This window comes from Mustela erminea, chromosome 7, assembly GCF_009829155.1.
Source record: "Mustela erminea isolate mMusErm1 chromosome 7, mMusErm1.Pri, whole genome shotgun sequence".
NCBI lineage: Eukaryota > Metazoa > Chordata > Mammalia > Carnivora > Mustelidae > Mustela > Mustela erminea.
In genome coordinates this window covers 15,898,877-15,912,961 of record NC_045620.1, presented here as the reverse complement: position 1 = coordinate 15,912,961, position 14,085 = coordinate 15,898,877, and the positions used below count along the sequence as shown (strand labels likewise).

The 14,085-nt window shown below is 50.9% G+C and overlaps 1 protein-coding gene across 8 annotated transcripts in view; it reads left to right on the top strand.

Moving 5' to 3' along the window:
* Positions 1 to 14,085, top strand: part of TOX2 (TOX high mobility group box family member 2) — a 129,806-nt gene that overhangs the window by 37,845 nt on the left and 77,876 nt on the right. For 7 of the 8 annotated variants that reach the window (XM_032350599.1, XM_032350592.1, XM_032350598.1 and 4 more), the window contains one exon: positions 13,283 to 13,348. The exons of the other annotated variant lie outside the window; for it this stretch is intronic. In XM_032350599.1, coding sequence (XP_032206490.1) covers positions 13,283 to 13,348 — 66 coding nt within the window. The remainder of the gene's footprint in view (positions 1 to 13,282; positions 13,349 to 14,085) is intronic. 8 annotated transcript variants of the gene reach the window in all.

The following is a 14,085-nucleotide window of genomic DNA, read 5'->3' as shown; positions in this document are numbered from 1 at the left end:
TCGAGGATCCCCCCCCCCAACCGGCGAGGCCCTTGCCTTGGCCCCACGACCGCATCGGGCATGAGCGAGCCCAGGTCTGTGGACTTCCAGAGCCGCGGCGAGCCAGTGTTCCCCCAGCTCCCAAGTCCAAAGGCTGGTTTTAAGACAGCACTTAACAATACAGCAGCAGTGTTTACATCTATTATTTCCTGTGTTATCTGGCACTGACAGAAGGAAGTGAACTTGGTACTTTGTCTGTGTTAGGTTTTGGGGTTAGATGCCTAAATGCCAAGTTCATGTGACCTAGAAAACCTTTCTAGGTCAAATTGCTATTTCAAAAGATTTTTTTTTTCTTTTCTCTCCCCCCCCCTTTTTTTTTAACCGACCCACGGCTGAACGCTGTCGTTGACATATTTCCCTTCCAACAATGCAAGCCCTTTGTGGCATGATTGAGGGCTTGTTTTGTAGCGCTGGGAGAAAATATCTCCCAAATCATCTGCTGCTCATTGTCTCTGGCACTTGCTCACCCCACCCCCCACCCCATGCCACAATCCCACCGGATGCTCCCTCATGTGGCCCTGGGTTAATTGTCTTTGGCAAGAATCAGTTTGGGGACATTTATCCAACCACGGAGGATAGATCATTGTCAAGCATGAATCCTCGCCGTCCCAGCAACCTGAGGCTCTCCACCACTGACCGCAGTCTCTGGGGAGGCGGCGGGAATTGGACAGCTCCGCAGCTCTGCAGGGTAGAGGGTCAGACCGCAGACATGGGGGAGTCGTTAGAACCTCGACCCTGCCGATGGGCTTCTGGGTTTGAGTCCTGACTCTACCCCCTACCAGTTGGGTGGCCTTGGGCAAGACTCTTTACCTCAGTTTCCTCATCTGTAAAATGGGAGCCTGAGTAGTAGTAACTTACCTCAGGGTTATTGAGAAGATTCTGTGAGCGAAAATTTACAGATCAGCTAAAGGAGAGCCTGGCTTATGCAAGCACCGTGTAAATGTTGCACCAATTAGTTGAAATGAAAAAAACGATCATAGAGGTAGTAGATGCTCTTGTGTCACCAGATCCCTCCTCATCTGAGACGCTCATCTTGCCAGCTAGTCAGAGTGTTGGCTGCTGTTGTCTGGCTGCTGAGCCTCCTGGGTCTTGCCTTTGGTGGAAGGAGGGGGCCTTTCCCAAAGTTAGCCCCTTCCCCCAGGGCAGCCTGGGTCCCGTGGCCGGGAATGCAGTGGCTCCTTGCCTTAGTCCGGGACATGGCTCCAGAGCTGTCCTGTGGACAGGCTGCCGTCTCTGGTGTGACGGCATCACGGCTCACCTTGTCCCTCTGCCCCTCCTACCTTCCGCCTTTCCTGGAGTGCCCACCCCCATCCCCCACCCAGTGAACTTCCCACCTTCACTCTCAGAGCCTGTTCCCAGGACCCTGCCCTAAAACCACAGGGAGCCACCACATGCTGAAGTGGTGCAAGCCACCACTTGCTTGCATTTCCAGAACCTCTTTGAGGAGCAGCCTTGGGGGTTCTGCACCATCCTCGTCCCCTCCTCTCTGGGTGCGCACCATTTGTGCACCATGGATGTGCTCGGCAAACTCCCCCTGCTCTGTAGGGTCGTGGCAGAACATTTGCAGTGATTTCAGGACCCTCCTCTGGTGAGAAGAGGAAGGTCTAATTCTGGAACAAACAGCAAAACTTCAAACTGACCAAACGGGGGTGCCCGGGTGACTCAGTCAGTTAAGCATCCAATTCTTGGTTTTGACTCAGAATGTGATCTCATGGCTCATGGGATCGAGCCCTGCACCAGGCTCGGCACTCAGCGCGGAGCCTGCTTGAGTTTCTCTCTCCCTCTCTCCCTGACCCTCCCCCTGCTCACACTCCCCCTCTCTCTAAAAACAAATAAATAATCTTAAAAAACGAAAACAAAACCCAACCCTGGCAAAGCGGCTGAAGGACTCAAGAGAGCCTCATCCATTCAACCCCTTCGTGTACAAAAAGGGAGGTGAAGCCCGGAGAGAGGAAGGCCTTGTTGAAGGCCACAGAGAGAACGGGTCCTTCTGCTTTTCCCCCCAGAGGAGAGAGCGCTTTGGGGAAACAGCGGGACACGGTGATCTGAGGAGTCAGACAATAAATGCTTTCGGGGTGCCCCCCAAGCAGAGGGGCAGCTCTCATCAGGGGCTTCCTGGAGGAGGCAGCATGGAAAGAAAGGGAAGAGAAGGGAAGTACAGGAGGGGAGTCCGAGTGAGGGACAGGAGGCCACCACGAGAGTTGGGTTGGCAGAGGGCAGGTTCTCAAGTTCTTTCCAAGACTTTGCCCTAGTGGCAAGGATGGGGCCTGAAGAGAAGGTCCTGGGCAGAACCAGACAGGAGCCTTGTCTTTCCTGCCCCACACTGGCCCCTCCCTGCCGAACCAGGTCTCTGCTCAGGACTAGATGAGTGAACAGATGAGGGAAGGGAAGATTGTGCTGGAGAAGGACTGCTTCACTGCCGTGGAGGTGGGGGGGGGGGCGGTGGGAGCAGGAACAAGCCGCCGGCTTTGAAGACACCAGCTCCTGGTGGGGGAGGGCTTATGGCTTGGAGCTGGGAATGTGGGTCCCTGTCCTCCCTCCTCCCACCCCACAGAGGCCCATTGGCGCCAGCTGAGATGAGACTACACTAGGGATGCAGGTGAGACCAGCGGGGAACACACATGCTGGCATCCCCTGCCGCAGAAGCGCGGCGGGCGGCCGCCAAAGCCTGCGCCAGATCTGATGGGGTCCTCGCCCTGCTCCTGGGCAGTCTCACTGGACCACACCCTGACCCACTTCCCGGCCCGCTCCCTCCAGCCCAGGCTGCGTCTGCAGCCCCCTTGGAAACATTCCCCCCGCCAAATGAAAATGTTTGTTGAAAACAACATGTGCATAATTAAAGCTTAATGAGCGCTTGTCTGTTTGGAATGTGCAATTAGATTTATAATCGGGGATGGGAGCGAGCTCCAAATGGCTTTAAATGGAGCTGAGAGAGAGGATAATTTTTGCCATAAATCTGCGGTAGTGTTGGAGGGTATGTAAACTGCTACCGGCCTGCCAGGCCGCCCTGCTCTGCCCACTGGGCTACCCTGCCCATCGGCTTCTCTTGGCAGCTGCAGCTGGATAATGGCCTGTGTGGGACTCATCAGAGGTGTTTGAGGTGGTTCTGCTCGGGGTTGGAGCGGGAGCTCACCCGAGCTGTGTGATCAGAGCTCACTATGGGTGATGAGGGTTGGGGCCAGGTGCAGCTACCCTGTTGTGTGCGGGGCCCTTGGTGGACAAGGAGTCTGCATGCTCCCTGTGTCCCCTCTGGGCTGGGAAGTGGCTCCACATTTTGTTCTCTGCTGCATCCCAGTACCTAGAACTCAAGTAACATCTGTCCAGTGAGTGGTGTGTCTCTGCACCAACCTCTCGCCTTGAACAAATCACTCCCCCTCTGTGCGCCTTGGTTTCCCTGTATCTATCACAGAGAATTCTTCTTTTCCCCCAGGGACCGCATCTCAACCAGTGCTCTCCTGTAGAAATAGAATGCAGACCACATATGTAACTTTAAATTCTCTAGCAGCCACGTTAAAAAAAGTAAAAAGAAGAAACAGGTGACATTAATTTTTAATAATAGACTTCAGTTAAATTCATGTATCCAAAATGTTGCCACTTAAGCATGTAATCATAAATTTCAGATTATTTTTTTAAAGGTTTATTTATTTATTTAAATGATAGAGAGATCACATAATAGGCAGAGAGGCAGGTGGTGGGTGGCGGGGGCAAGCAGGCTCCCTGCTGAGCAGAGATTCCCTATGCGGGGCTTGATCCTAGGACCCTGGGATCATGACCTGAGTCGAAGGCAGCGGCTTAACCCACCGAGCCACCCAGGCGCCCCTAAATTTCACATTCTTTTGTTGTTGTTCTGAGTCTTTGAGCCCTGGTGAGTATTTTATACTCACACACACCTTAATTCGGACTAGCTGCATTGTAGATGCTCGGGGGCCACATGTGGTTGAGGGTCGTGACCCTCCTAGAGAGTGCGGGTCTGGAAGGAGGACGGTTGGAGCCAGTTGAGAAGGTTCTGCTTCCCCATCTGTAAAATGGGGACAATGACTCCTATCGCCCAGAGGAGGCAGGTGCCTGGTAGCTCTCTGCCACGGGAGCTGTAGCGATCGCTGTCTTTTCATACTCCCTCCCAATGTATTTTATGACTTAAACAGGCAGCACCATCTAAACCAACTCTTGCTGGTAGCGGGGAGGAGGGTCCTACAGTAACCACAGTGCTGGGCTTGCTCAAGAGGTCTGCTCCCGCCCCCCTCCCCTGGCAGGCATTGCTCCCCCTTACTGGCTGATGAGACCCCAGGCACAGAGCTGTCAGGTCACCTGCTCTGGTTTACAAAGCTTGAAAATGGTGGGGTGGGAAGCTAGTATAGGCCTTTGGGGAACCAGCAGCCTGGACTATAGACTCAGCTCTGCCACATCCTGGCTGTGTGGCCTTGGAAAGATCCTTTAATCACTCTGGGCCAGTCCTAGGGCTGGGTTTCTCAGGGGGCAGAATAAGGATATGCATTATGCTGGAAAACAGGTGCACCAATAAAGAGAAAAGCTTTTTTTGGAGGGAAATTGATATTTGGTATTTAGGAACAAAGCATCATCGTGGGAAAAATCTCTCATTTGGACTCATGAAGATTGCAATTTACAGATTTTATTTTAAATTACATGTGGCAGGCATGGGCATCAGGGGTCTTCCCCATGTGTGAGACCTCAGCGGGTTGTATAAAGACCCACTCAGTTTCCTCACTGATGGGACAGGGGTAGTTATAGTGACCTAGCAGCCTCTTGGGGTTGTTCTGTACTTTATATAAGTAATAGCTAACAATTACTGAGTGCTTGCTATGTGTGTACCAGGCGATGTTCTCGGTACTTTCTGTGTGTTAACGTAGTCAATCTAAGTGATAGACCCATTTTCCAGATGAGGAAACTGAGAAAGAGTAACTTTGTTAAAACGTCACACAACTTGAAAAGCAAGGCTGAGATTTGGACCTACGGAGCCTGGCATCAGGGCCGGGGTTTGTAACCATTATCCTTCTCTAAGTGCCCTTGTGCCTGAGGCTCTGTCCCGGGGCCCCTTTCACCTGCGCAGCGCCTCTCTGCCCCTCCCCCGCCTCTCCTGGGTCCTGATGTACATCTCTCTGTGACACCGCCACATAAAACCGCACTCTTGGCAGGGCCCAGGGCGCAGCTGCCACATTCGCTGCCTCTAGCTTTTGAGCCGTGTTTTGATCCACATAGAAGGAGTGTTCTCACGGCCGACGTGGGGGTAGGCAGGCACAGTGTATGCTGCTTTGATTGTTTCCTCTTTAGATCTCTGTGAGGTGCATCTCTCAGTGTCTGCCACTGGCTGCGCTGGGGGCTGTGCATCCTTGGTCTTTGATCTGTGTCTCTGTGCAAGGAGTGGAGCGGGGCAAGCAGATTCTACAGAACAACTGTTTCTTTGGTGCCAGGAGTTAAGGCCAAGTTCAGAACTGGCTGGGTGGATTTGGGCAAGCTCTCCAGCAACCCTGAGCCTTGCCTTGCTCATCTCTACAATGGGGCTGGCCCTGCAGCCTTGGCATTTCTGGGAGGGTTCCAGTGAGATGACCAGGCACAGCCTGGGGATGAGGTCTGGGACACGGTAGCTGCTCATTGGCCTGAGCTCACAGCAGCCTTGAATGCCATGTTCCCCACTCTTTGCCTGGCCAGTTCCTGTGTGCCCTCCATGCCGGAGCTGCCATGTTGCCTTTTCAGGATGCCTCTCTTGAGAAGCCTTCCTTCCTTGTGTCCACATCCCTGGAGTAACCTTATCCTGCCATTGCCACATTTGTCAAAGAAGAAACCATTATTTAATGTCTGAAATGCTGAATTCGTTGCTATACTTTGCAAAGCTAGTCTCTCCAAATCAAGCATCAGCTGAGGTTTGTAGGATTTGGTGGGGGGGGAGCACAGTGTCCCGGAGTAGACGATTTTCAGAAGCAGGAGGCTCTGGGACTGGCTAAGTCCTAGAGGTGGGCACGTGGCTACTGGAGTCAGACTATTATTGATCAATTTGATTTTCAGAGGCTTGAGTGAATGTGGAGCTGTCACTGACCAGTTGGGATGGGCTTCGAACAAGTTTCATAGTTACTCATTCCCATCTCGGGACTATGGCCAGAGAACTGCCTGTCTTTCTCCAATGTGGGGAATGGAAACATTCTATTCTATGAAGCTTCTGCATAGAACTGGGGTCTTCTTGAGGGCAGGGACTGTCAGAGTCATCACGTCTTATGCCAGTACAAAGTCGGGCACATAATACACACTCGAGATATTGTTCCGTAAACAACAGTTGCCCCCTCTGTAACCTCAGAACCCCTTTGCTTTTATGTTTCTGTGCCTTATGACAAGTTTTATTTATTATAAATTCCCAGTGGTTGTGACTGTGTTACTTGGCACATTGTAGGTGTTTACTACATGATATACAAGGGCATGAATTGATTTAATTTTGCTTCTGCATATTTTAATTAGATCCTAGACCCGGCTGGAGAGTATGAGTGAATGAGGGGAAGACATGAGAGGGGTGGGGTCAAGGTGAATGGGTTGACTTTGAACAGGATTGAGAGATTTCACCTTTTGCGACAAAAGGGAAGGGCAGGACTGGTGTACTGTCAACAGGGTGGGGAGGGGAGAGATTTGAAGGGAGAACGGACAGCCTCAGTGACCTAGGAAACATAGTCCGGATGGAGACGGTTGCCAAGCCGGATGCGGGGAGAAGAGTTTAACACATAATAACAATAACAGGTTAAATTCAAGGTCACTCACAACCATTATGGGTGGAACCAATACTCTAATTCATGAATCTGTGCGTAGCCCAGGACATCACATTACATATAGAAGTTGAATTGAACCCAGAGCCAACTTAGGATGGAAGTTTAAGGTTGGGCCCAAGAACACAGATCTAACAGAAGAAAGCAAGACTGCTAAGGGTGCAACACAACCAGAAAAAAAAAAAAAAGACCAGGGAGAGTTGGATTTTAGTGGGTAGAGGAGGGGAAGAGGAGGGTACTCCAGGCTGATGAGGGGACAATATGTGTAAAGGCTGGGGCACTGGAGGGTCCTGTAACCTTGAGGGATGCCCTGGGAGTTGAGGCTCAGGGCCAGTTGTCATGGAGGGTCAAGACCAATGATGTGGTGTCACTGCAGGGTTTTGTTCCAAGCACTAGTGATAGCCAGGGTGGAGGATGGATTGGGGGGAGTGGGAGCTAAGCACAGAGCCTCTGTGGGTGTTTGGATTAGGGGATATAGGAGAGATGGGGTCCAAAGTCGTCCTGGAGGTACTACTTCTATCCTGTGCAGAAGGTGACATCTTCTCTCAGGATGGTGGACCCCTGGAAGAAGAGCAGATCCAGGCACATGTCAGAAGTTCAGTGTGGGGTGTGTGGAATTTGAGATGCTCATGGACCAGACGTCCAGGGAGAAACTATACATTGGAATTTGGATGTAATTTGGTTGAAGATGAACATTTGAGAGTCAGTGATACATTGTAATCCTAAGAGGCCATGACATTGTCCAGGGGAAGTATGAGTAGAGTGAGAAGGAATTACCAGATAGAAGTTAACCATCCACTTATCCATCCCACTCACCCATGCAACCCACTCCATCAACCCAGGCATCCCACTTGGGGTTTTCATTCTCACTCTTCATTCTTCTTTCTCACTCAACCATTCCATCCATCCATCCATCCATCCATCCATCCATCCATCGCACCCACCCCCCACCCATCCCACCTTCTAAATCTGCTGTCCAGTCACTGCGTCATCTGTTGATCTACCTCCTGGTCCATCGATCACCTTCAATTCTCCAAACCACGTATCATCCATCCATCCATCCATCCTTCCCATACACCTGCCCACCCATATCCACTCATTTTACCCATTACATCTATGTCCTTCTCTATTGACTATGTCAACCACCAGCCACATGTGACTTTTGAGCACTTGAAATATGGCTAATTCTAAACTGAGATACGCTGTCGTGTAAAATGCACATCAGATTTCAAAGACAGTATTAAAAAAAAAAGACTTCAAACCATCCCATTCACAGTTTTTCTGTTGATTATATGTTGTAATCATAATATGCTAAAAATATTGGGTTAAATAAAATATGTAATTAAAATTAATTTCACTTATTTATATTTGGTTTTATAACTGTGGCCACAGGAATTTAAAATGACATATGCAGCTTGCATTTGTAACTTGGATTATATTTCCATTAGACTGTGCTGATGTATACATCTGTCACCAATCCATCCATCCATCCATCCATCCATCCATTCATCCATTCACCCCTCTCTCTCATCTTTCACTCCCTCCCTCCTCCCATCCATTCACCCATCCAGTTACCTCATTTGTCCATCCCCCAGATACCTAATTTACACTTACTATGAATCAGTGTCTTTCAGGATCATAAGAATGAGGAAACCGAGGCATAGAGCAGCTAATGCACTTGCTCACGGTGGCGCCGATGGAGCTGGCATTGTCTGATTCTAAGATCAGGGCTCTCCCTTTTCACCTTGGCTATTGCTAAGTTTCCTTAAAGTTAAAATGGGATCTAGGTTGGGAGGGCTGTTGGAGTAGGGGCCCAGGAGCCCCTCTTGCGAAGGGGACCACATGGTTTGGGGGGAGAGACAGACCCTTCAGAAGCCTCTGTGAGCAGGGTTCCTGGTGGCCGTCATGAAAGGGTTATCCCCACACATTCGATATTTGCAAAAATGTGGGTTCTTTCAGATTCCCAAACTCATTTCCATGACAAAACTCTTGGGAAGAGAAGATGAAGGTCTGGCTTTTGCAGAACAATCTTCCAGCTGTAATGAGGACTGAAGATGGCGATGGGGAAAGGAATTATAATTAGAATATGAAATGGGGAAAATTAATCTATTCCAGTCAGTGGTAAGAGGATGTTCTCCTGCATTTCACGGAAATTCTTGGGCCATTTTTCCCCCTGCATTTTACCCCCACCCCCAATTTTAAAAGATACAGAAGGTTGCGTGGCGTGAAAAAATACATTTTTGGCCGAGGGACTGATACATTGTGAGATATGCGTGAAATTTAAGCTCCTGCGTGTATCGGTACATGCTCACGCCGTCCACGTTTGTGGGTACACTCAGGCGAGTTCTGTTTACGTCGCTGCAGATGAGCGTCTTCCCTTCCTTGCCCGGTGTGCACGCTGTGGGCGTCGTGTACCCGTCACATAAAGGGTCTACGACACGTGCACATTCAGGCTCGTGCTACAGACACCTCTGTGTTGGCTTGTGTTGCCTGTGGGTGTGGTACGTGTGTGAGGAAGTGTCATCACAGTCCTCCACCGGTTTGTGATGTGTGTGTGGCCACCAGGCTTGGGCACACTGCGTTTGACATAGACATTTGTGTCCGCACACACACACCCCGCCCCCAGCATTCGCTGTGCGGTGGGTACAAATGTGGGCATTTGTGATCTTGGTTGTGCATGCGGAGGAGGAGGGGGCCCTGATTTGTGATTTCTCCCCTTGGCTTGCAAGTTCTTTCCCCCAGAAAAACAACCTCCCCAAAATGGCTTAGGAGGTAGGCTCCAGGCCTTAGGACCCTGGGGGCCAAGCCAGGGGAAGCCTGGGACCCTTGGGGTCACCCTCTCTCCTTCCTTCCCTTGCAAGGACTCTGATATGGTGGAACCCTGAGCCGAGGAGGTCAGAGAACAGACTCCCTCCACCTCCCGCCGCCGCCACCACCACCATCTCGGGTTCATGGCTGCCCAGCAGCCAGGTCCCAAACCCAGTGTGCTCCCAGGGCACCGTGCAAGACAACTGGGGTAACCCATCAGAGGCTGACCCAGGCCTGGTCTTGGGAACCTCTGCCAGCTGCTCAGGTCCTCCTTGAAGGTGAGAAGAAAGTTTTACTCCGGCACGTGGCAGCTTTTCTTGGTTGAATAAATGATTGAATGAATGAACCCACTAGAGGCAGGCTCTGGGGACATCATGTGGTCCCTTTGACAGACCCCCTTGCGTCTCCCAGGCTATACACCTCAAAATCCAGGGTTTTCTTTTCCCATATCCTCAGAGCCATCCCCCACGGCTCACCGCGGATAATGCCTCCTCCCTACGTGCCAGCCCCAGGCTAATGGTTGCTTCTATATTGGGGTGCTGCAAAGCCTTGATCCCCACTCTTAAGGGGCTTCTGGCCTAGTGGGAGAGACCAGACCAAAGAAGCAGGCAGTCCACTCTGAAACCCAGCCTGTCTCTAAGTGTGTGATTTTTGGAATCCTCTCAACCTGATTCCTTGGTTTTAAACAGGGAAAATAATACCTGCTTTGCTGGGTTGTTTTCAGGATGAAATGAGATATTTTATGGTATTTACTCAGTGCTGGGTATATTCATTCATTCCCCATATATTTGTTGGGTGCCTGCTGTGTGCATCAGGGAGAGGAAACCGGGTCCTTCCTTTTACGGTGGTTCCATCCTAGCCAGCATTTAATAAATGGGCTGTTACATGGGCTGTGTTTTTAGCCTGTGCCATACCGTTTCATTACTATTGCCTTATAAAATGTTTTAGACACCTGGCTAAACTAAGTCCCCCTCCCTTTCTAGTCATTGTTTCTTAAAGAACATATAAATTATGTGTGGCTTTTTAAAAGGTTTTACTTTTCTCCAAGTAATAAATGGCCATGGGGACACATCAAATAGCACCCAGGAGTTTTTGTTGAAAGCTCCCCACCCTGTCCCATTCCTTGTCTCGTTTCTGATGCCAGCCTATTACAGATGCTGGAGGGGAAGGCAGTTTGGAGATGACCAGAACACAGTTCTAGCCTCCATGCTGCTCCCATTCTGAGGCAGAAGATAGATGTGGAGACAATCTATGTTGTAAGAAGGACAGCCAGAGGAGGTGAGAGCCTGGCAGGCCTCCTGGAGGAGGTGGTTTCTGAGCAGAGCCTTAAAGCATAGCTCCAGGCAGTGTGCTGGATGACCCTTGCATTGGGGGCCAGTGCCTAGACTCTGGGCACGGTGCGACCTTTTCTTTTGTTAATACGACAGTCACTGAAGGACTCTGCCCATCCCTGTGCTGGCAAGGCATTTGGGTATACCCATTAATCCTGCTGCCTTGATGGGAAGACTGGCCTAGTAAAAGATAATGTGAATAGTATCATGCTTCATTCATTCATTCATTCATTCAGCCAACAAGCAATTATTGATTATCTGCTTTGTGCCAGCCACTATTCTAGGTGTTTGGGAGGCAGAGAGCCCAAGACTCCTGACCGTCAGGAGCCTGCGTTTTGATAGGAGAAATCCACCACAAGCACTGGTAAAATAAGTAAATGATGTGGAATGCTAGAAGGTAAAAGGGTCTATGGACCAAAGAACAAGGTAGAGCAGGGCATGGGAACCCGGAAGGGTTGGGGGGTGGCCCGCAGAGGTAGCAGGGCTGGGCGCTGAGCCTCTGTGCGTGAAGAGGGCCCAGGTGCCCTGGCATCTTGTGCATAATCATGGCAGGGTGGGTTTTCACGGCCTCCGCGAGGGTGCTTGGCGATGCCTATCAGAATCTCACTCGCACACATGCCTGAACCCAGCGACTCTACAGACTAACCCTACAGATAAACTCACACCCTGGCAAAATGATGAATGTACAAAAATATTCACGAGAACCGTGCTGGAATAGGGAAAGCCTAGAAACAGCTCGATTGCCCGTGAGCTCGGCTAGTTGAATATATCTGTTACATCCATTCCGTGGAATACCAGGTACCGGGAGACAGAATCACGTTCTGATATAAAACACTTCCCAAGACGTGTTGCTAGGAGAAAAATGAGGTGCAAACCAGGGTGTAGAGTATGTTGTCATTTATGTGAAAGAAACGACCATCAAATCTATACATGTGGACCAGCTCCGAAAGGATGCAAAGGAAGCCGTAGACTCAGGGGTCGCCTCTGGAGAGGAGCAAGGGGTGGCGGGAGGTGGGTGGGAAGGAGAATTTTCACGCTGTTGCTTTTCATGCGTTGGAAATTTTGAACCCTGTGAATATCACCTAATTAAAAAATTACATTTTCAATTAAAATAAAATGTCCAGCTGCCATCAGGGCCCCACCCAGATCCCTTTACTAGCCTCTGCAGCCTGCTTCCATCTGTCAGGAGCTCTGGCTGCAAATGGCTCACAGCTGGCACGGTTCTCTGGGGAACTGTCCCTGGCCAAACGGGGGCCGCCCTGCTCAGAAGGTTATGCCTCCCCTTGTCCCCTAAGGGCAGCCTGCAGCCAGTGACTGAGGGAACTTCATGCCCTATGGCTCCTCATGGGACCAGGCTGCTGCAGGTCTCCAGCTGAGATCATCTTTGCTGAACGACTTCCACTGCCCTGTCCTGCTTTCCTCCCTCCCTTACAGAATTTCCCGAAGAGCACTTCCCAAAAATTCACATGCATTTGAATCCTGGTCCCATGCTCTGCATTTAGGGAACCTGATCCAAGACACCTGTCTCAAGGGAAGGTAACTTATTGGAAATGAGCTAAGTGCTCTCCATGTTTTGGTACAATACCCCGTGGAGAGGGGACCACTATCATTATCCTCATTCAACAGATGAGGAGCCTCAGAAATTCAGACACCAGCTCAAGAATGCACATCGTGGAAAAAAAGCCAGCGAGCCCAGAGCCCACACTTCCCCCATGACGCCTGCTTCCTACTGCAGGAAGATCTCCCTGCATCCAGACTTGGCAGCTTATCAGAACACAGGATTGTAGTTTCTGTGCATGGTTTCTACCACAGCCCTCACTGCCTGTGGCCAGAGGTGGCCTAAGGGGAAAATTTGGGGGTGGGAGGAGGCCCAAGCTTCTTAGGATGGTAAGACCTGGAGGGCATGTCTAGGGCAGGACTCTGAAGATCTCAGCCTCCCTCCGTCATGTGGAATTCTAGCTGCAGTTGATAGTCTGATGTCCTTTTGGCCAAGAGAGAGATTTGCATACTTCCAGGGATGGGGAGCCTCGGTATCTGACAAGGGCCATCTGTCGCATCTCTGGCAAGGCATTAAGGGCAGAAAGGTTTTCCTCTCTTCATTCTGTGATGAATGGTGCCAATCCAAGCCCACGGGGGCCACAGAACAGGGGCTGCTCTTTTCACCCTAGAGAGAATTCTGCTGAAATGGGGTTTGGGCATCATGGCCTTGAGCTTTGCTTCCCCAGGCCCCACAGACCTTTCCCCTCCGTGCATTCAGCCTCCTGACCTCCTTGGACGTCTCCTGGGGCTTTCTGGAAAACATCGTATTCAGACCGACTTCTCTCTCTTTCTCTGTTCTAGTTTGATGGTGACAGTGCCTACGTGGGGATGAGTGACGGGAACCCAGAACTGCTATCGACCAGTCAGGTGGGTGCGCCATCCTCCCTGTGTGGGGGTCCAGCCTGGAGCTGGCCAGAGCTGAGGAGCTGCAAGGTGGGCCCGGGGTGGGGCAGAGCAGTGCGGCAGGGCCACCACTGTCCTGTCTCACAAGGATCAAGAACACCAAGTATCCCTTTAAGAGTGACAAATCCGGGGCACCTGGGTGGCTTAGTGGGTTGAGCCTCTGCCCTCGGCTCGGGTCATGATCTCAGGGTCCTGGGTCGAGCCCCGCATTGGGCTCTCTGCTCAGCAGGGAGCCTGCTTCCTCCTCTCTCTCTGCCTGCCTCTTTGCCTACCTGTGATCTCTGTCAAGTAAATAAATAAAATCTTAAAAAAAAAGAGTGACGAATCCAACAGGGACCACGATGTTTTCGGTAAATCACCTACCTAGCTATGGTTGGCTTAAAATGGGCACCGTTGAAAACTTGGCAAAACTGCACATGTATTGCCCACATTTCCCATGGACAGAGGAGAAATTTTCAGCAGCAGCGAGTAGAGATGTCACATGCTCCCTGGTACTCTCTGCCCCTTGCCACCACATAGCACCCACGGGATCGACGCTGGCAGGAAGGCGCACATGGCCATGCGAAGGCACACGGAGTTCTCCGACCCACCTAGCGTTGTGTGGTCCCACTGGGGAGTATTGTGGATGTGGCATACAGGGGGGAGAGCAGAGGCTTCCTGTGTGGTCCTCCCTGGGAAGGAGACGGAGTCATCCCTCTGCA